This window comes from Cryptomeria japonica, chromosome 1 (assembly GCF_030272615.1).
Source record: "Cryptomeria japonica chromosome 1, Sugi_1.0, whole genome shotgun sequence".
NCBI classification, from domain to species: Eukaryota; Viridiplantae; Streptophyta; class Pinopsida; order Cupressales; family Cupressaceae; genus Cryptomeria; species Cryptomeria japonica.
In genome coordinates this window covers 618,356-640,357 of record NC_081405.1, presented here as the reverse complement: position 1 = coordinate 640,357, position 22,002 = coordinate 618,356, and the positions used below count along the sequence as shown (strand labels likewise).

At 43.9% G+C, this 22,002-nt stretch overlaps 1 protein-coding gene across 3 annotated transcripts in view; it reads right to left on the bottom strand.

Annotated features, from left to right (window-relative positions):
- LOC131036644 (dol-P-Man:Man(7)GlcNAc(2)-PP-Dol alpha-1,6-mannosyltransferase) overlaps positions 1-22,002 on the bottom strand; it is a 229,051-nt gene that overhangs the window by 27,318 nt on the left and 179,731 nt on the right. For all 3 annotated transcript variants that reach the window (XR_009104127.2, XM_057968579.2, XM_057968580.2), the window contains 4 exons: positions 13,827-13,913; positions 13,640-13,707; positions 3,160-3,228; positions 2,976-3,058 (listed from right to left, as the gene is read on the bottom strand). Coding sequence is in view for 2 of the 3 variants with exons in the window: in XM_057968579.2 (XP_057824562.1) it covers positions 2,976-3,058; positions 3,160-3,228; positions 13,640-13,707; positions 13,827-13,913 (307 nt within the window). In the remaining variant the exon portion in view is untranslated. The remainder of the gene's footprint in view (positions 1-2,975; positions 3,059-3,159; positions 3,229-13,639; positions 13,708-13,826; positions 13,914-22,002) is intronic.

The following is a 22,002-nucleotide window of genomic DNA, read 5'->3' as shown; positions in this document are numbered from 1 at the left end:
TAATAGTTCTTGAAGCAGCATTAATGCCAAGCAAGGAAGTTCTAAATATGGCTTGTAAAATTTTTTTAAAATGCTGATATTTCCATGGATTGCATTTTATAAAATGAATGCTTCTCATTAGTATTATTTGTCTTGTTGAATAGCGGTTCTTTTTTTTATAACTATTTTTGTATCTTTAAGATGTTTAATGGCCACAAGTAAAAAACAATGGCCTACATTATTTTTTTGTTACAACTGATTGATATATCAATTGCCTTGTTGTAAAAGGAGTGGTTGTAGATCAAAACAACTCCCTACATTAAGAAAAACAAATTATTCTAAGCTGTGAGCTTAGTAAAAAGATTTATACACCACATTTCATATCTAATGTGCAAGAAATGGTGTGAAGAAACGAAGTAATAGTGAAGTAATTGCATAGAATGGAAGAGCAATGGATTAGCGTAGAGGAAATGTCATAGTGTGGAAATAAATGTGAATGGAGAAGTATATATTATTTTCTACAATAAAGCATAATATGTGTAGTTCATGATTTGAGAAGTTTTGTAGTAGCCAATAAGAGTTAGCAGGGAGCCATTCTGTGTTGGTGAATTCTATATTTAGAGAGGCATGCTTTTTTTCAGCTTAAGCTCACATAGGGCTTCCTGGAGCTTTTTTTTGTTCCCTAATTATAGATTAGATTTTGATTGCTTTTTCTATAAAGCAAGTTGAAAAAATCCCTAGCACAGAATTGTACCCAACTTTCACATTTTTCCCATTTGAATGAAAGGATACAATGAAACAGATTGCTGATCATGTACTTTCAGATTTGCAGGATTAACAGACTTCGTCGTTAAACTGAATTTATGGAATTTGCATGAAATATAAGGGAAAGGAAACTCAAGAATGGAAACACACACACACTGTCACACACACACACACACACACACGAGATCAAGGGATTAATATATTTCTGACCTCTTGAAACAAAAGAAAATATGTTGACAGGAAATCCAATTTGCCTTCCTGCAAGATGTCACCCTTCAGAAATGACAGCGATTGTGATGCATGCTATATGCTGTTCTGGAGGCTTTCTACACATCCAATACACATATGAAATCCAACGCTAATAATGAAGGTTAATGGCTCACACAACTCCTGTAGCTGTTTAGCGTTGAAAGAACTAATCTTTATTCTGTCCAGCTCCTTCACTGTCTGGTCTCAAACACCCGACCTGTCTAACACCACCTTGCCCACTACTTTGTCTTTTTAATTTGCCAACATATGATCTTTTCCATATATCCTTATTCGCCTTCCCTTTTGATTTGCCCCACAATGACTGAGGTTGCGATATCAAATGGTAATGTTTTCCACACATACCAGTCCCACTCATTCATGGCAAGGTAAGATTTCCACAACTTTTTGCTCTTAGACAACCATAGTAATATCGAGTGCTCCTAAGCCCAAACAAATGCTATGCCCAAATTATATCCGCAAGTCACAAGACACCACGGTGACTAACAAATGGTAATATTAGTAATTGATCAAATAGAGGAACATGCCAATAATGCTATCGCTCAGAATAAAAAATATTTATTTTTTAACCTTTAAGTTTGGATGGTAATCAATGCTCCTGGAGACACCCGACCATCTTCTTAATGCATTGTTCAAATAAGAGTATTCCTTGATCAACTATTTAATCTTTCCTCATCCAAACCTTTTTCTGAAGGTAAATTAAATGTATTTGCAAGCCTTTTCTTCTGAATAATAAATTTGTAATATTGCAAATAAACTGAAATTTGTCTTTTTAATAGAGACTTCACAAATTTCTTACACAATAGGGTCCAACTGTGAATTCAGAAGTGAGATTGGGTTTTCGTCCAGTCCACTAGGAAATCCCAAGGCTTTCCAACCTAAGGCTTCCAGAACTCGTAAAACAGATAATAATATTCATTGCAGGTCGATTGGAATTATAATTCATTCAATTCATATAAGAACCACCAATATATCAGAATTCAGGAAAGCAGATCCACTCTTAATATATCAACGATCAGGCACATTGATCATATAGAACGAAAGAAATCATTAAGTGGAGAAATAAAGGAGAAGAAATCGCATGTCTAATCACAGCCATTGCAGAAATGAACAAGGAATCTGCCAACCATTATTAATACAGGTAAGCTGTATCAGTCAATACATTCCGTGGTCATATTAGTAATATATATTGAAAATGCATTACTCTATTTACAGCATTCTATTATATTCCTATCATAGCTGCTCAATGGGTATAATGTGCTTAGGAATCAGTCATACTTTATTGGGAATCAGTCATAATTAAATATGAATAATTTATCTAAGTTATGCATCAATTATTATAAATATAAAATATGATTATTTACATAATATTCAGATATGTTTGCATCATAGTAATACACCCTTGTGGAGGAAGGGTATGACGAGGGGCTTGTAAGTAGGCCATTCTAGGATGACCAAAGTGGCATCTAGAGCTTGGATGGCCCTTACATGGAGGAGTCAAGGAACCTGGTTAAATTCTCTACCCATTCCCTGCAAGACATAATAACATGGGAGAAGCGGGCTTGATAGGCAAGCAAGTGCGAGCCCCCGAGTGAAGCAAGAAGGTTGTATAAGGCAACCTCTCCTGGGATTGGTGTAGAAATGGCTCCAAGCAAACCTTCATGTCCCTTTCTCTCCAACTCTTTTGTATTATACTTTTAGTGTTTTATCTAACCCTAACAATAAGATGAATATGTATTTGTATTTGTTCTTATGCTTTATGTGCAGGATCTACATGCGAGGGTTCATCTTGTTAGCAATTTGTTGATTAGTAAGTTCGAACCCTAACCCTAATTTGTGTAATTCATGTTTTAGGTGAAAGTTAGTGCAATCTAGGAAGGGGACTTTTCACCAATACTGTCAAGATCTTAACAAATTCAATAAGCCGCTACCTCTAAGTTTCAGGCATAATCAGATTCTATTACCTTTATTATGCAGAGCATTTAACGCATACCCAGCTGGATAGTTTGCATAAGAAGCAACACTCATTGTAATAGAGAATCCTAAACTGAAGCATCCAGCCAAAAATTCAGTCAGAATATATGGAAATATGCAATAGATATGCAAATCATGACTCAAATACATGAAAAAATAAGAATGGTTTCCAACCTTGCTAAGAGAGAGCCAATCATGGCAATATATGCCCACTTCCAAAAGCTTTTCCTCCTATTATTCCAACTGCAAAACAAATTCTTCAATTAATATAACTATTAAAAATCATTCTTGTGTGGTTCTTGAAGCCTATACAACTCTTTGATGAACAAAATTCTTAACTACAATAATGAGTAAAGAAATTATTGGCTCCAATTTACTATCACTAAAAAACAGAGAATTATGAGATTCCATATAAACTTCAATCAATTCATTGTTGAAATTATATCCATCATTCTATTAGATCATGTAATAGGCACAAGCCAAAAATATTTGATTTCAATGAACATTATACGTGTTAGATTACATTGTTGAAACTTGAAACAAAGACTTTTTCCTTTAGATAGGCATTGAACATGGAGCGCTGCAATTAGATATCTCCTAGCAAAAACTATTGTTAGTGTTATCGGGAAAAAGTGTATAGTTAGTAATGTTAATTATCAATAGTTAGTTAGCCGACGGGTAGGTAGTTGGAGTCGCGACGGTTGGGTCGCACCCCTTCGGCAGTCATATATTGTACCACCTTCGGGTGTTGAGACAAGTAATGTGAGCCGTGTGAGATGTAATGTATTGTTAACGACGGATATAATATGAACATCCTTTGACATTAATGGAAAGCTTATTCTGGTACTTCTTTTATATTTGCATTGTACATTGCTGTTCAGTTTCTGTATTCTTCCTGTTTACCCAGTGAGGTAAACATTTGGCGCCGTTGCCGACACGAACTCGAAACAGGAGACACGGAGACACGGATGGCGCACAGACACAATGGGCCTACCCGTTGGTGAGGTGAATCCGGAGGTCGACGATGCCCAAACAGAACTCTATATAGGAGAAGACACTGCGACGAGAGAATTTTCGATTCTACTCCAAGTAGCCATTCAGACCCACGTGTGACGAGAGGCGGCGGAGGCAGGAGTCCCACCAAGTGCTGTGTGGACAGCGTTGGAAGTGAGTCCGGAGGTAAATCGGTTGATGAACCATCTCCCTCGACTGCTAGCACAAGCATCGTTGGCACAACAAGCTCGCCTGGAGGAGATTGCCCGGGAGGAGCGACGCCAAGAAATTTTGCAACAGTACGAGGAACGGGAAGCAGAACGAGATGGCGCCAGGGGCATTTGAACCGTGAGCCATACGGGACGGAATAAAGAACACTTATTGTAATAATTATGTCATATTGTTGGCATAAACTTGTCTACCACGTTATGAATGAATAAAAGTGTTCTACTTTTTATGTCATTAAAGCGGTCTGGGAATTAATGCCCAATACACTGAATAAAGACAAAAATAAGCAACAATATATAGATGAACGTGCAGTAGCCCAACATGCCTTGATCCTTGAATAGCAAGCGGAAAGGCGACAGAGGTATAAGCGAAGAGAGGAGGAATGCTCCGAAGGGGACGGTGAGGCCAGAGGCCACCCACGGAGTCGGGAGGAGTTACTTGCGGAAACCCACCGCAGGATAGAGTGTACCCAAACTCAGTTGAGGGAGTTGAGGGACTTGCCACACACACCAGAGGCTAGCAAAACTCCAAGGAGTGGGGAGGAGGCAGGAGAGGGAGAAGACACCGGGGCTGCCAGGAGTGTCGGAGGGACACCGGGGCACGGCGGTCAAGCACCCCTTATAGGATCTGACCCATCAGGAGTAGGACAACAGCCACCACCAGTAGTAAAAAGGCAAGGTATGGCACAAAAACAAAAACTTCCAAAGTTCCATGGGGATGGGAAAGAAGACCCTGTCCGCCACTGTCGCACGTGTGAAACAATTTGGGGAGCGAATGGTGTTACCGAAGAGGACGATTGGGTAACACAGTTTCCCGCAACACTGAGGGGCGTAGCCATCGACTGGTTTTCAGACACGGATAAGGCTAAAATTGGCACATGGGCAGACCTAAAGAAGGAATTTCAAGCAGAGTTTCGTCTCCTAAGAGACGATAATGAGATCGTAGCCGAAATCTACGGCACGAAACAGAGGAAGGACGAGACTGTCCGAACCTACAGCCGGCGGCTCAAAGAGCTGCTAGGAAAGATGGAGAACCAGCCGGCAGACGGATTGAAAAAACGGTGGTTCGTGGAAGGTCTAAAGAAATCCCTTAGACGAAAAATGAAGATAGTACCCCCTTCTTCATATTCGGACGCCTATAACAGGGCAATGGATTTAGAAAGTGAACAGAAGACGTCCAAGAAGAAGAAAGATAAATCCTCGACGGACGATGATTCCTCTTCGGACAAAAGTGATAGTAGTGATGACGACTCTAATCGGAAGGTACGGGCTCTCCAAAAAGATATGGAGCGAATGATGAGAGAGATAAAGGCAACAAAAGGAAGCACAAGCAAGGGCGACGAAGGGGAGTTATGGTGCACGGACTGCCGTACCGACGGACACACCAAGGGGTCTTGTTCGAAAAAAGCATTTTGTGATATTTGTCAGATTGCCGGACACCTTACCAAGGAGTGTCCGTACAATATGAGGACTCGTAGCCAACAGGTTCTCTTTGCAGAACCATCTGCGTCAGCCGGCACGTCCCAGCCTGCGAGCAACAACGCCTCGTCTGGCGGCTACCGAAACAACAGGCGAGGAAGAGGCAATAATAACAATACGAATAATAGAAGCCGAATCCAATACGACGCTAAAGGGCGGCCGATGATACAATGCCGAGCTTGCAATCACTGGGGGCATTTCGCTAGAGACTGTACGGTGGAGGAAGCACCACAAAAACTTTGCAAGTGGTGCGGTCCCGGGGACCATGATGATGGCAATTGTCCCAAATCTGGCGTGAACCTATTGAATGTAGAAACGGAGGATGCACTCGCCATAACGAGGTCCAAGACGAAAGCAGCCACTTATCCAGACCCCCGTACGGAAAAACAAAAGGCACTGGAGGCACGAGCGGAATTGGAGAAGGAGATGTTGAGGAGCAAGGGTGCACAAAAGCTGGCGGGTACTTCTCGCTCTGAAGGAGAAACAAACATTATAAACCAACTGTTACAGGTTGAGATACCTGTCAAAATGAAGGACCTCCTGGAAAGTATGCCGCACTTGCGAGCGACGTTGTTGCAATCCGCAATAGTAACCCCAGTAGGCCAACCAATACATGGCAAGGACAACCTTGGCGAGACAGCAGCAGACCCATTAACCCTGACGATCAACAATGGTAGACACCCAGCAGTGGTGGAAATGGGTATATTGGGCACCATCCTGACCGACACAATTGTCGACGGCGGGTCGGGAGTAAATGTCTTGCCAGAGGAAACATGGAAAAAATTGGGTAAACCTACTCTCTGGCCGTCCACCTTTAATTTATTGGGAGCAGACCAACACGGCATCAAGCCGCTGGGCACACTCATGGCGCAACAGGTGACGATCGGAACACAGCCATTCGTCCTGAATTTTGTAGTCATCCCATTGAAGAAGAAGGGGTACGACGCCATCCTCGGCAGAGGCTGGTTGGTGGCGGCCAAAGCAAATCACAATTGGAAGAAAAACACCTTGTCCATGGAAAAGGCTGGCCGAAGGTATACCATTGACCTCAAAACTCAACAGGTCAGTGAAGAGTTGGCATCGGAGTCAGAGTCCGACAGAGACAATACCGACGAAGGGAAGGAGGGCAGGGAACCAAATGATGAAGGCATCTTAGGAATTCAAGCCTGTTCTGAGGATGAGACGGATTCTTTGAGAGGGCTCTTCCATTGGCAAATGGAAGACTATGAATTATTGTACGGGTGCAATATGTTGGAGATTGAAGGACCTGACATGAACGAGTTTCCGCCAGAGTACGGACAATACAAGGAAGGGGATGTCCCTGTGGATGACGCACCAGCGCACAAGTTTGACAAAAGTAAGCCCATAAGGTATGAAGAATCCACACTTCAAGTTACAAACCTTGGAGAAACTTCAGAACAGAAAAATATTCTGGTCGGCGACGACTGGAATCCCGTCTTAAAGACGGCGGCGTTCAAAATTTTTACAGAATACAAAGACGTGTTCGCTTGGACATATAAGGACCTCAAGGGGGTACCACAAGAACTCTGTGTACATCGGATCCCTTTGGTTCCCGGAGCCGTGCCCGTACGGAAGAGGCCATACAGAATGAACAAAAATTATGCGGCCAGGGTAAATAATGAAATTGACCGCATGTTGGAAGCAGGGATTATCTTCAAGGTCCAGACGAGTGAATGGGTATCACCCATTGTGATATCTTTGAAAAAGGAGGCCGATCAGATAAGAATCTGTGTAGACTTCAGGTGTTTGAATGCTGTCACAATTAAAGATCCGTTTCCCATACCATTCACAGACACCATTCTCGAGGAAGTCGCGGGTCATGAAATTTATTCGTTTATGGATGGATTCTCCGGATACAATCAAATTTCCATTGCAGAGGAGGACAAATTGAAGACCACCTTTGTCGTAGAAGATGGCGTCTATGCATACAACCGGATGCCATTCGGGTTGTGCAATGCGCCAGCTACCTTTCAACGGATAATCCTCCATATCTTCAATAAAATGTCCGTAGGAAACTTCAAAGCATTCTTGGATGATTGGTCCATTTACAGCACGGAGGAGGCACATCTGGCCGCACTTGGCGAATGCATGGAGAGATGCCGACGAGCCCGCCTCGCCCTAAACCCTAAGAAATGCAGATTCATGGTGCCTCAGGGCAAATTACTAGGGCACATCGTCTGTAAGGCTGGACTGAAGACGGACCCTGACAAAATACGAGTCATTGTAGAGATGGAGGCGCCCGACGATGTCACCCGCGTCAAGTCATTTCTTGGACACATCGGGTATTATAGGCGGTTTATTAAGAACTTTGCCCAAGTATCATACCCACTTGATAAGCTGACACGAAGGGGGGAGCCGTACGTCTGGGGGACGGCCCAGGAAGAGGCTTTTCAAGAGTTAAAATCACGATTGGTGGGTGCGCCAATCTTGACATACCCAGACTGGGACAAAGAGTTCCATGTACATGTCGACGCATCCAACTTCGCCATAGGGGCCACCCTGGCACTGGTCGGCAGCCACGGGTTGGACCACCCAGTATATTTTGCAAGTCGACTCTTGTCAAACGCGGAGAGGAACTACAGCACGACGGAGAGAGAAGCCCTCGGCATGGTATACTCCGTCCAAAAATTCCGACATTATTTATTGGCGACACCATTCACATTTTATGTGGATCACCAGGCGTTGATGTATTTGGTGAACAAGCCAATCATCCAGGGGCGGATTAGTCGATGGCTGTTGCTGTTACAAGAATTTACATTCAACATCATTGTTAGACCTGGCAGGAGCCACGTCATAGCTGACCAACTATCACGGATCAAGTCGGGAGAGCCGGCCGAAGGCATTAGCGAGGATTTTCCGGACACCCATCTTTTCCGCATTGCCATCCTTCCTCATTGGTACACGAGTGTGGGGGAATATCTGTCAACATCAACATTTCCGAAGGAAATGCCACCAGGTGAAAGACGGAAACTTGTATTAAGAAGCCGAACATTCCAACTTATAAATGGTCTTCTCTACAAAATGGGACCTGACCAGATCCTACGACGATGCGTCTTGGAAGAGGAAATCCCAGGAGTATTGAGAGAAGCCCATGAAAGGGCTGCTGGAGGGCACATGGGACCGGATACGACAGCAAGGAAGATCCTACTAGCTGGCTTGTGGTGGCCGACACTGCATAATGACGCCAGAGAATGGGTGACAAGTTGTGATACATGTCAGCGTGCTGGGCGACCATTAAAAAGAGATTTCATGCCACTTAACCCGGCGCATGCTCAAGAATTGTTCGAAAGATGGGGGTTAGACTTCGTTGGTCCATTAAAACCGAGTCGCGCCCGACGATGTAGATACATTGTCGTGGCGACAGAATATTTGACCAAATGGGTCGAAGCCAGGGCGTTGGCAGACAACTCCGCCGTCAGCACGGCGAAATTCATTTATGAACAGATTATCACCCGGTACGGAATACCGATTCAACTGACAAGTGATAGAGGGGGGCACTTTGTAAATCATATTGTTCGACTACTGACAACCGAGTTCAAAATTTTTCATTCTCTATCGAGTCCGTACTATCCCAGGGCAAACGGTCAGGCCGAGGCAACCAACAAAATCATCGTGTCGGTAATTTATAAGTCTTGTGGGGTGGAAAAGGAAGACTGGGAAGAGCGTCTGCCTTCGGTACTTTGGGCGTACCGCACAACTTACAAAGTAACCACCGGGCAGACACCTTTCCAATTGATGTACGGCCAGGAAGCTGTAGTGCCAATTGAATTCATGGTGCCAAGTCTCAGAATCGCCATTGACAACAAACTAGGCGACATGGAAAGCCTTCGAGAGAGACTATACGCCTTAAATAAGTTGGATGAAAGACGAACGATGGCACAATGGGTGACAGACGTGGCCCAGCAACGCAGGAAATACTGGCATGACCAACACATTCGGTGGGCGAGGTTCACGCCGGGCCAATTAGTCCTAAAGTATAACGGAAGGAACGAGATTAAGCCCGGCAAGTTTAAAGTGAAGTGGCTAGGCCCTTACAGGATCCAAGAGGTCGCAGCCAATGGATCCGTTAAGCTCTCGACCCTCGACGGACAGGAAATTCCAGAGGGCGTCAATGGGTCGAAACTGAAAGTGTATCACCAGAGGGTGGAAGCGCGCAGGAGCAGCCCGACAGGAGGCGCACAGTCGCAGTCAGGCAATAAATGAAAATGGAAAAAAAAAAAAATTTAAAAAAATTAGAAATTCGAAAAAAAAAAATTTTGAAAAAAAACTTGAAAAAAATTTTTGCGGAAAAAATTGAAAAAAAATTGAAAAAAAATTGAAAAAAAAATTGAAAAAAAGTTAGAAAAAGGACCACCGCACGGTGGCCACGTAGTGGCACCACCGTGCGGTGGCCACGTGGTGGCACCACCCACGGTGGACACCACCATGCGGTGGCACCACCGTAGGTGGACACCACCGTGCGGTGGCACCACCGTAGGCGGACACCACCGTGCGGTGGCACCACCGACGGTGGAAGCCACCGTGCGGTGGCACCACCGACGGTGGGACCACCGACGGTGGACGCCACCGTGCGGTGGAAGCCACCGTGCGGTGGTAGTCGGGAGGGTTATAAAGCCGCACAAAGCGCAAAAGATGGGAACACCGCACAAAGCGCAAAGGAGGTAAAACGGAGAACACCGCACAGCGAAGCACGCGAAGCAAGAGACAAAGGCACCGCACGCAGCCACCGAGGGTGAGGACAAACGCCGCACAACCACCACGCCTACCGAACGAAGGGAAAAGAAACAGCGCCGCACAGCCACGCCTTCACCGCACAGCCACGCCTACCGAAGGGAGATAAAAACGCCAAAGGGAAATAAAACGGAGCTAAGACAAGCAACCGTGCGGTAAAGGAAGAATTTTGGGCGGAGGTAGCTACCGTGCGGTAGAAGGAAGAAGGGGGATTCTGTCGTGAAAAAAAAAAACGCACCGCACAGTCTTCGCTCTTCGGTGCCTGGAGGCAGTTAGCAGCTAAAATCAAGAATCAGTTACAGGAAGCTAATGGAGTCTGCGGGAAAAAGAAACTGGAAAAAACAACTGCAGGATAGCAGCCATAGGAAGCCGGATGCACGTATTCTCCCTTCAGGTGTTCGAATAGCAGGTGGCACAATGGAAGCCAGGCAGAAGAAAAAGACACCACAGCAGTCCACCGCACGAGGGAAGAACACCTCCACTTCACAGAATATCACTTTTGAGGGATTGAATGGGGTGGAATGTCGGAAATGGTGGCAAGACACGTCGGATGATAATTTGGTGAAAACAAGTCTTCGCCGAGCAGGGGTAGAATGGGCTATACGGATGCCTGTGTTCGCCATTCGCGAGTACGAGGGAGCATTGCGGTATATGGTTGACACCTTTGATAGCCGCTCACGGACGAGCACATTTGAGTATTTGGGGAAGGATATCACCATATCCTTCAAACCTGCAGATTTCACCAGAGTATTTGGCATCCCTGGCATACATGGCAAGAAAGTGGACTTGAAACCGAAGAAGATGACACGGGAAGAAAAAGAACATTGGATTAAGCGAGTGTCCCGAGACTTGACCCCCGCAGAGTTGGCGAGCATCGTAGACGCCACGAAGGGTCGTGGGATGCGCAGGTCCTTTGTCGCAGAGGGTCACTGGCGATGCATTATGGACGTCATCAAAAGCAGGTTGACAGGGTCGGGTAGGGCATCAGACATCGCTCTACCACAGATAGTATTGATGAACGGGTTGATGAACGGAGTCGTCTATGATTGGGCTACCTTGTTATCAGAGCGGATGTGCGCATTCTTGCTGATGGAGCAGCGCACCTTTTACATGCCCCACTATGCCATTGGACTGTTCTTGGAGGCTACGCGAGAAGCAGTGCCAGAGGCTGAGTTGGAGGTACGGCCACAGGGACCCTTGGCAGAGGGTGAGCCTCCTATCATGCATTGGCGACATCTGGATATTGGACACTCTTCCGCGAAGCGGAAACGGGTATTAGAGACCACCGCAGCAGAACCAGATAGTGGGCGAGAAACTTCTAGCAGTGCAGAGGATTCCGAGGATTCAGAGGATGAGGACAACAGTAGTAGTCGGGCCACAGACGAGGGGAGGATGGAGCCCGCCGGAGAGCGAGTGTTGTTTGCACCACCCACACTCCCACTTGGCACACTTGTGGGGTCGTCCGCGGGCAGTACTTCGATTCCGGCATTTGGACAGAGCCGCACGCCCGTTACACTCAGGCCCGTGCAGCCGGCCGCAGCACCTTCCACCATACCAGCCGAGGCATGTACCGACAGCACGGCAGAGTTGTGTGGTCCACCGCAGGGAGGCGTGGCAGAGGAGATAGTTGAGACGGAGCCTCAGGTGCGACTGGATGTCGTAGGATCCGATGCAGTGGTGACAGTTGCGGCCTCCTTGTTGGAGGAGCCCGTCGCGGGACATGTTTCCGAGGGGGAGAGAGGGTCAGAGGTGTTGAGTGCAGTTCCATCGGTGGCGGCTATGGGGAGTTGGCTGACCCGGAGATTCCAGATGACAGTGACGCCACCCGTAGGAGCAGCTGTACTCTCACCTCGGCGAGAGCCTCCCACTGAGGTGGTGGATCTGGAGGATTCCTCGGCGGAGACGCAGGCACCAGCAGAGGGACAGGTCCTTGGAGAAGGTGTTCTGGGCCAGCAGGATGCAGTTGGTGTGGTTGAGGAGACTTTTGAGTTACCACGTGGGCTTCCTGTACCTACATCGGGGCTAGAGGGAGAGGACATTGAGGTTTATCTGGCAGATATGGTGACGAGGGGTCGGCGAGTGGTGGCCGCGGCCCAGCCACGGTCTCTACAGCAGGTTGTGGAGGAATTAGAGCAGGTCCTCCAGTTTATGCGAGAGGGCTGTCCCGCAGCTTTCACCTCATGTTTTGAGGCACGAGGGTGGCCAGTTACCCAGACGGAGGCGATGTTGGAGGCTTGGCGTGTGCCTCAGCCCGTCGTGGAGAGTAGGGTGACGACTCTCGTCCGGGAGATTGAGCAGGTTTATAGGGAGGCCTACTATACCTTACGCCAGACACAGCATGAGTCCGTAGTTCGCGAGGCTGCTCGAGTGGAGTTAGAGCAGGACATGGCTAGGCAACAAGCCTCGTGGGCAGCCGAGAGATCAGAGTTGGTCGCACAGCTTGAGACAGCCCGCGCAGAGAAGGTTGCGGTGGACGCCCGTCTTTCAGAGGAACAGGGTGCGCGGAGTCTCATCCAGCAGGAGTTAGATGTTGTTCAGGCTCAGTTGGTTCGCATGACGGAGTCCGCCGATACCAAGGAGAGGGAGCTACTGGAGGCTGCGCTTATGGTGAAGACTGCCTTAGAGAAGGTGTTGGTAGCAGAGCGGGATGTGGCAGCACGCACCCAGCAGGTCTATGAGCTCCGCGCCTGCCTGGCGGCCCAGCCACCCGCATCTCACCCTTCGACTTCAAGGATGCTTCCTCAGCCCCCTCCTTGACTTTCACTTGGTTGTATATTTATATTACATTGTCTCCATTTTGTTGCTAGTCGTCGGAGACGACTTCTTTTTTGGGGGGGATGATGTTATCGGGAAAAAGTGTATAGTTAGTAATGTTAATTATCAATAGTTAGTTAGCCGACGGGTAGGTAGTTGGAGTTGCGACGGTTGGGTCGCACCCCTTCGGCAGTCATATATTGTACCACCTTCGGGTGTTGAGACAAGTAATGTGAGCCGTGTGAGATGTAATGTATTGTTAACGACGGATATAATATGAACATCCTTTGACATTAATGGAAAGCTTATTCTGGTACTTCTTTTATATTTGCATTGTACATTGCTGTTCAGTTTCTGTATTCTTCCTGTTTACCCAGTGAGGTAAACAATTAGATCTTATTAATATATAGAACCAATAACATTGCTTTCAAGAATGTCATGAGTTATACATTCGTGTAGCTGCAACTGCTGCTGAAAGATTGAGCATGGGAATAGCAGATATAATGAATCGGAGCTCCTGAAACATGAAAATAATGAAATCATTGAGATCATATAGTAATATCGGAGATGAATCAGAACTGTAAAATTGAAATTACAAGTCAGTGAGCTAACCCTTTTGGCTCACGTTAGGCATACCTTGTGTGGAAGTTTCGAGTAAAGTACAATAAAAGCCAAGATGGGTAGTACATACTGTTGCATCCTTCTTTCAAATATTATGCCTACCTGCCATTACCACCAAAGCTACCATATTTATAAACGCAAAAAGCATCAAGGAATGATCTGTTTTAATGTATGGTAAAATCTTACTTAATTTAGGTGAATATGTCAATTCAATTTCAAGTTGAAAATGGTTTAGGTTTTGGATGCAAAAATATATTTGCTGCAAATTTTGTTTCAAAGACATTGCTCTGAATATAGCTATTTGGAAAAAAGGTAAACTGTACTGTTTTTCTTTATAAAAATAAACAGACTTTTATTATGAAAAAACAGAATATTAAAAAAAAGTGACAAACACTGGTAGCTCTAGGTAAGCAGCCTCCAGCCTTGTTTTACAAAGAATTTTCCATACATTTTATAACATTCTTCTTCTAGAGTGAATATTGAAAATATCAAACCATAAATAATGGACCATATAAAATGAACTAATATGCACCCTCCCTATGCCAATAGACCCCATTTCTATGGAAATATTCTTACAATAAGATAATGTAACTAGAGTGAGAAATAAAAGCCACATTTCAGATCATACTTACTAGATTCAAACTCTCTTGAGTTTTTCATGGACCAGCTAGGACTTGAACCTAAGACCTTCCATTTGCTATTGGAGTGCTCTACCACAAGTCAATAGCTCCTTTAGGACCAGTCTATCTTTGGTCTAGGTGTGGCTTATTTCTACCACCTTCAATTAAGCCCCTCTATAGAATGCTTGGAGCTCCTAGCCTGACCTAGCTTTGATACCATGTTGAGCTTTTCATGGACCAGCTAGGACTCAAACCTAGAACCTTCCATTTGTTGATGGTGTGCTCTACTAATTGAGCTACTAACTCCTTTAAGACTAGTCCATCTTCAGTTTAGGTGTGGCTTATTTCCAACAATTTCACCACACACTAATAAGCTAATTTTGTTTGGACTTGAACTTAGCATTTGGGCTTGGTAAATTTAGAAAACCATGAAATATAGAATTTTTTTTTAGGAATTAAAGGTTTTTAAATGCACAATTCTCTAAATTAACTTTTAAGACATACAAAACTAATGAGCTACAAGTAATTTTGATCTCATACAAAAGTATACATCAAACTAAGGTTGAAAAACCATGAGAGTACTCACAGGTCAAATAACGAGACGAATAAATCATCAATAAACTCAAGGCCACCTTATGTTAAAATGGGCAGTGATTTTTATTACAAAAAATAGTGAAAATGTGCCTTTAAACCCTAAAATTTGCCCAAAAATTTGTTCGTTTAGTGTGTATTACAAAAAGCGTTTTTTTAGGGTTTAATATCGTTATTTTTTGTCACGTGAAAAGAAGAGGCACAACTAGGTAGGAAACGACATGGTGCAACTGAGCACAAGATGACAAACTAGGCAAGAGACGAAGCTCATGGCTGATCATTCACTGAGGTGACCTCTATTCACTACTTGCAAACTACAACTACCCCACAACCACAATTCATTTTCTATTGCCTTGTTGAGGTATCATGATTCACAGGGGGGTCCTGAAAAATATTTTTCTTTTATTAATTTAGAGCAAATTTTTCTATTTATTAATATTTGTATATTACAATCCAACATTGATAGTATGTAGTATATATTGTTGAGCACACGATTATACTTATAGGGGCAGGGCTGAATCGGTATAATAATAACTTTTATCAATTTAAACTTTATGAATCACAATTACAATTATCACACACATGCAAAGAACACAATAACACAATATTTACGTGCAAACCCTTACGAGAGAAAACCATGGCAAAAAACTCGCTTTATATAAAAATTTCTTTACAAATTTAGAGGCACCAACCCCTCACTCAATTCATGAACACTTGTTCACTAGAGGCACCAAACCCTCATTCAGTTTTCCACCTTAATAATGTCGCTTCTCCAACGGATGATGGATTCACTAGAATGCTTTTCTTCAAACTGCCATAAATCTCCTTCTCAAATCCCTTATAATCTGATCAAAAGACTCACAAAATATCAACAATCTCCTCTCAAAAATTTGTTAAAAACTCCTCATATACTTAAGTCTGAGATGATCTTCATATAATGCTCTCTCTTAATCTGGTGTATGTTCTTGATCTATTCACTTTTCATTCACGCCCACTTTTCCAACTCTACACAATGGTTATTTATACCTTCATGTCTCTATGAAAGGATATCTCTTTGAATGGTCATAGCTTTTAAGTATTGTCACCTTTTCATTAATCACAACCTTTGTATTTTGTTTACTCTTTTTACTTCCTTATTACTAATCGTGTCTTTTGTCTAGGATATTTTCTTTTTAAACAAAAACAAAATACACTTCAATCTCACCTTTTAGGAAAACAAACCGCTGCAAACTAACTATTATTTAATTGCTGACTCTAACAAATATTGGTTTTAGAGACAATTAAACTAATCGCATGTTGTGTCTATTGTTGACTTATTTCAATGATAAATGGCTGTCTTTTAATGATGTACTTTCAATGTTCTATTCGCTATTCATGTATCTTAACCATCGCTCTTATCACTACTCATTTCTTAATGTATAGAATCAGTTATCATTTCTTTAATAAAGTCGGCTACCATCAAATTCTGATCAGTCATCTTGATGTGGGCAAGGCCTGATCTGAAATGGACATCCCAGAATGCCCAAAAACCATACCACTTGCTACTAGGAATTTTATCAAACAGTTTGCATCCAACTCCTTATTTCTCCGTTTAATGTTTTAAATTCCCTTATGGCTCCGGAAATGAAATGTTGGTTTGTTTTACATGGAATTGAAATCATAGAATATGGACAAGAATGAAACTACAATAATATGCAAACTGAAAATTGAACTATTGCTGATAAGATGTTATTTTCAGATTTTAATAAAATCAAATACATGGCAGATTATCAACTCACTAATTATTCCAGCATTATTGACATAATACTCCAGCAATCATTTTCAATCTTGCTGCTACAGTGACATGAATAGTACCCACGTGAATAGTACCCGTGTGAATAGTAACCACGTAAATAGTACCCGCGTGAATAGTGTTGCAGCAATATTAATTTGTCTTCAACAGATCCAATATCTTCATAAAATCATCTCCTCAAAATGGCATAAGCATCGGACAAGTAGGGAAGAAGATATGAACAAACATTAAATCTGCCTGTAGCTGGAAATGCACCCAATCTACCTGATAATGAAGCTGATAGCAATGGATTCCAAAGGCCAAACCCCAGGGGAATGACATCTAGAATGTCACAAGAGAGGATAGACGTCCTCTAATGCCAAGAACGGATCTGCAACTCACACATACCAATTCTTCTCATATTCAACATATCTAATGAAGCCACAAACGCTTTCTTTTATTCTTTTTCCAAGGGTCCACTCAACTCTCATGGGCAATGTGGGATAAAAGATGAGCAATATAAAACATATATTAAAATATTCACTTATGTCTCCCTTGGGTACAGATCCCCATAAAATAAATATTAGAGTAACACTTTAATATTTTACAATTAAATTAAATGTTACTTTAATAAAACTTCAGGCATTAAAATGTATTAGCAATCGGACTCTGAATAATGCAAGTGATAGCTCGTCGGAAAGCTCTCACCGAGGAGTATCAAATCCAAACACCAAAACTGGCCTCCACTATGTCCTGCTGACTTACTAAAAATAGTAAGTATGCCTGAAACTGAGTAAATCATCGTTTTGGCCCAAACTGGAAATGACTAGGCCAAAACACTCCAGGATCCCCTTAAACCCTTCGTTAGCCCTCGGGACCATGTAGAACAAGGCTAACGCACATACACTTGGTCAACTGCTAAAGTGGGGACATTACAGTCCACCCCCCTTGAAATTGCTTGTCCTCAAGCAATCTCAGTCCAGCCTGCTGAATAACCTGCTCACTCTCCCATGTAGAATCCTCCTCCGGCAGGTCTCTCCATCTGACCAAATACTCCTTCACTATCTTGTTTCTAAGCTTCCTCTCTCTGGTGTCCAGAATAGCCTCGGGTACTAACACAAGCTTCCCCTCCTCATCCAAAGGGGGTAAATCTGCAGAAGGCACTACACTCTAACCAATGGCTTTCTTAAGCCACATAAAACACATTGTGCACCCGACTGCCCTCTAGAAGCTCAAGCTCATAAGCGACTTCGCCCACTCTGCAATTCACCTTGTAGGGACCATAAAATCTAGGCTTCAACTTTTCAGCTCCGCTCTTCTTGAGCGATGACTGTCTATATGGTTGTAGCCTCAAGTAAACCATATCCCCTACCTCGAAACTGCGCTCTATTCGGTGTTGATCAGCGTACAATTTCTGTTGATTCTGAGCCTGCTATCTATTCTCCTTGAGCACTTTCAGGATGTCCTGACTATCCTGCAATAAGTTTTTGGCTTTGGGCACTCTGCTGTCCCCCAAAACTAAATCCATGAAGCTAGGTGCGTCATAACCATAGAGTGCCATGAAAGGAGTCATCCCGATGGACATATGATAAGTGGTGTTATAACAATACTCTCCCATATGCAACCATCTGACCCAAGCCTTTTGTTGTGCAGTTACATAGTTCCTCAAATATCCCTCCACCCATTTATTCACAATCTCTGTTTGCCCATCTGTCTGCGGATGATAACTAGTGCTAGGTGTAAGATCTGTACCACACAACCTAAACAACTCCTGCCAAAAAACACTCATAAACTTACTATCCTGATCATTGACAATGAATCTGGGCAACCCATGTAACCTGAATATCTCTCTAAAGAAAAGATCTGCCACCTGTGCTGCTATGTAAATGGACGGAATAGCAAAGAAGTGAGTGAATTTCGTCAAGCGGTCCACCACCACAGATGCAATCCCTTCCCTGCACTCGTGGTAAACCAGTGATGAAGTCCATCGAAATACTTTCCCATTTCCTATCAGGAATGGGCAAGGGCTGTAATAAACCTGCAGGAAATGTGTGCTCTCCCTTATTTTGTTGACAAACCGCACACTCCCTGACATACCTCTGAACATCATCCTTGAGCCCTCTCCATGAGAACCGCTCTCGGATCTGCCTGTAGGTCTTGAAGATCCCCGGATGCCCAGCTGTGGGTGCATCATGAAATGCCTTCAGTATCACCTCTCTCAAATGTGATGACGGAATCAAATAAACCCCGTCCTGAACTCTGATCAATCCATCTATCACCTCATAGCGATCATCCTGTATAGTACCTGAAATCAATCCAAAAGCCCAAGCATCTCTGACATACTCTGCTATAATCCGATCTCTCCAATCCCCTGAAATCTCTGCCAGAGCACATAAGTGAGGTCTCCGAGATAAGGCATCAGCCACCACGTTTTTCTTACCTTTGACAAACTCTATGTCAAAGTCATAAGCCTGCAATTTAGTAACCCATTTCTGTTGCCGGTCATTAAGATCACGCTGGTTCATGAAGTATTTAATACTATTGTGATCAGTTTTGATCACAAAACGCCCACCTACTAAATATGATCGGAATTTGGCCAATGCATGCATTATGGCCAACATCTCCCAGTCATAGACAAAATAACTCCTCTCAACTCCCCGGAGCTTCCTACTCTCGAATGCAATGGGATGCTTCTCCTGCATCAATACTGCTCCAATCCCATCACCCGATGCATCACAATGAAGCTCAAAAGGCTTCATGAAATCTGGTAGAGCTAGAACTGGACATGAAGACATTACCTGCTTGAAATGCTCAAAACACCTCTGTGCTGCACCTGTCCACACGAAGGCCACCTTCTTGGTGAGATCTGTCAAAGGCGCTGCCGTCTGTGAAAAACCCTTAACAAACCTTCTGTAAAATCCGCAAAGACCAAAGAATCCCTTAAGCTGTGTGAGGTTCGTAGGAGTAGGCCAATCAACTATAGCTCTAATCTTTTCAGGGTCTACTCGAACTCCATCTGCACTAATAATATGCCCAAGGTATAGTAATTCTGTCATACCAAACTCACACTTAGACTCCTTGGCATACAAAGACTCTCTCTCTAGGATAGATAATACCTCCTCCAAATGCTGTGAATGTTCCTCCCAGGTCTTACTGAAGACCAAGATGTCATCAAAGAAGATCAAGACAAATCTCCTCAACTGCTCCCTGAATACCTGGTTCATACAACTCTGAAATGTAGCGGTGCATTGGTTAGTCCAAATGGCATAACCATAAACTCAAAGTGGCCATAGTGACATCGGAAGGCAGTTTTCTCAATGTCCTCTACCCTCATCCTGATCTGATGGTATCCAGACTGTAAGTCTATTTTGGTGAAAAAGCATGCTCCATGCAATTCATCAATCAACTCATCAATCCGAGGAATGGGATATCTGTTTTTTATTGTTTTCTTATTCAATGCCCTATAATTGATGCACATACGCATTGTCCCATCCTTCTTCTTTACCAGAACTACAGCTGAAGCAAAGGGGCTTTTGCTAGGCCTGATGTGCCCCATTTCCAACAACTCCTGAATTGCCTTCTCTATCTCATCTTTATGTTTCTTAGGATGACGATAGGGAGTGATCATCATTGGTTTGGCTCCCTCCTCGAGCTCAATAACATGCTCTGCACCCTTGTCAGGAGGAACCCCGTGAGGAATATCACTGAATACCTTGGCATGTCTGTCAAGAATCTCCTATATATCTGGTGGATGACTCTTCACCCGAGGCTCCGGTGAAGATGGCATAACTAAGCACTCTGTTGCCCACTCTATGTCATTATGCCGAAAAAGTCTCTCCATTCTCCTCAAAGAGACTACCCTGCAACTCCCATCTAAAAGTCCCTTGAGAACAACAGTCCTACCCTCATGTTGAAACCTCATTTCCAACTTCGCTAGGTTGAAAGTGAACTCAACCAGCGATGCCATCCATGTCATACCGAGGATGACGTCGTAATCTCCCATGTCCACAACATAGAAATCATCCTCCAACTCATAGCCATCTCCAAATCTAATGTGAAGATTTGAAACCTTCTGAGTACATAATAGCTTTTGGCCATTAGCCACCATGACTCTAAAACCATCATGCTCCTCTGTCTGTAAGCCTCTCCTGGCTACCAACTGCGTATCTATAAAGTTATGTGTAGCCCCAGTGTCAATGAGAGATATCACTTTCTGCCCCTGGATAGTACCCCTGACCTTAAATTGGATTGCCTTTTGGGCCCCTGTCAAGTGTGCCAACGATCTATCATCCTTAGGAATGCTGCTCTCCTCTATCGTGTTACCCTCATCTGAATCGGAGTGCTAATCCTCCCCCTCTGACTCTGACTCCCCTGTTGAAAAATACTCCATTTGATTTGCCTTAGCCTTGAGAGGGCATTTATGAGATAAGTCCCAAGGCTCTCTACACTGGAAGCATAGTTTCTTCTTTCGAAGTTCATTCAAGGTTTCACTGTCTAGTCCTTTTGATCCTTCTTTGGGTTTGTTATACTCTTTCTGAAATGGTTTTTTGTCTTTGTCCTTGCGGTAGGAAGAATCTGTTGAATGGTATTTTCCTTTGTATACCGAAGGGGCTAAATCTCGTGCCTTTTTAGTTTCTTCTGCTAAGGTGAGTGGATCATGTCCCTTCACCCAACCACGTAATGGATCAGCAAGCCCATCACAAAATAACACCACCAATCTCCTAGGAGAGATATCAGTAACAAGTACAGACAAATGCTGAAACTCGGCGATGTAAGCATCCACAGAACCTGACTGTTTTAACTGTGCTAGCTCCTTGAAATGTAACTCGGGATCCCTAGTGTCAAATCTCTCAATCAATCTTTCTGTGAATTCCTCATAGGATGTAATCTGATTATGCCCCAGAGTCACCATGCCATGATGCCCCCATTCATGCGCAACGTCGTCCAAATGCATAGCCGCATACTTGATAGCCTCCTCCTCAGACATAGGATTTAGCTGCAAGTATGTATCTACCTTCTGCACCCAAGCTCGTGCGGTCATCTTCCCTTAAGCATCACAATAAGGCAAGGAAAGTTTTCCAACTTTCTTTCTCAGCTCAAAATTCTGATTCCTCCCTCCTGCTCTAGGCATATGTCTCATCCCCAAGTCCATATAATCTCTGAGGGAAATATCTGCCTGAAACTCGGGTCCACTGGCCTCCCAGTCCCT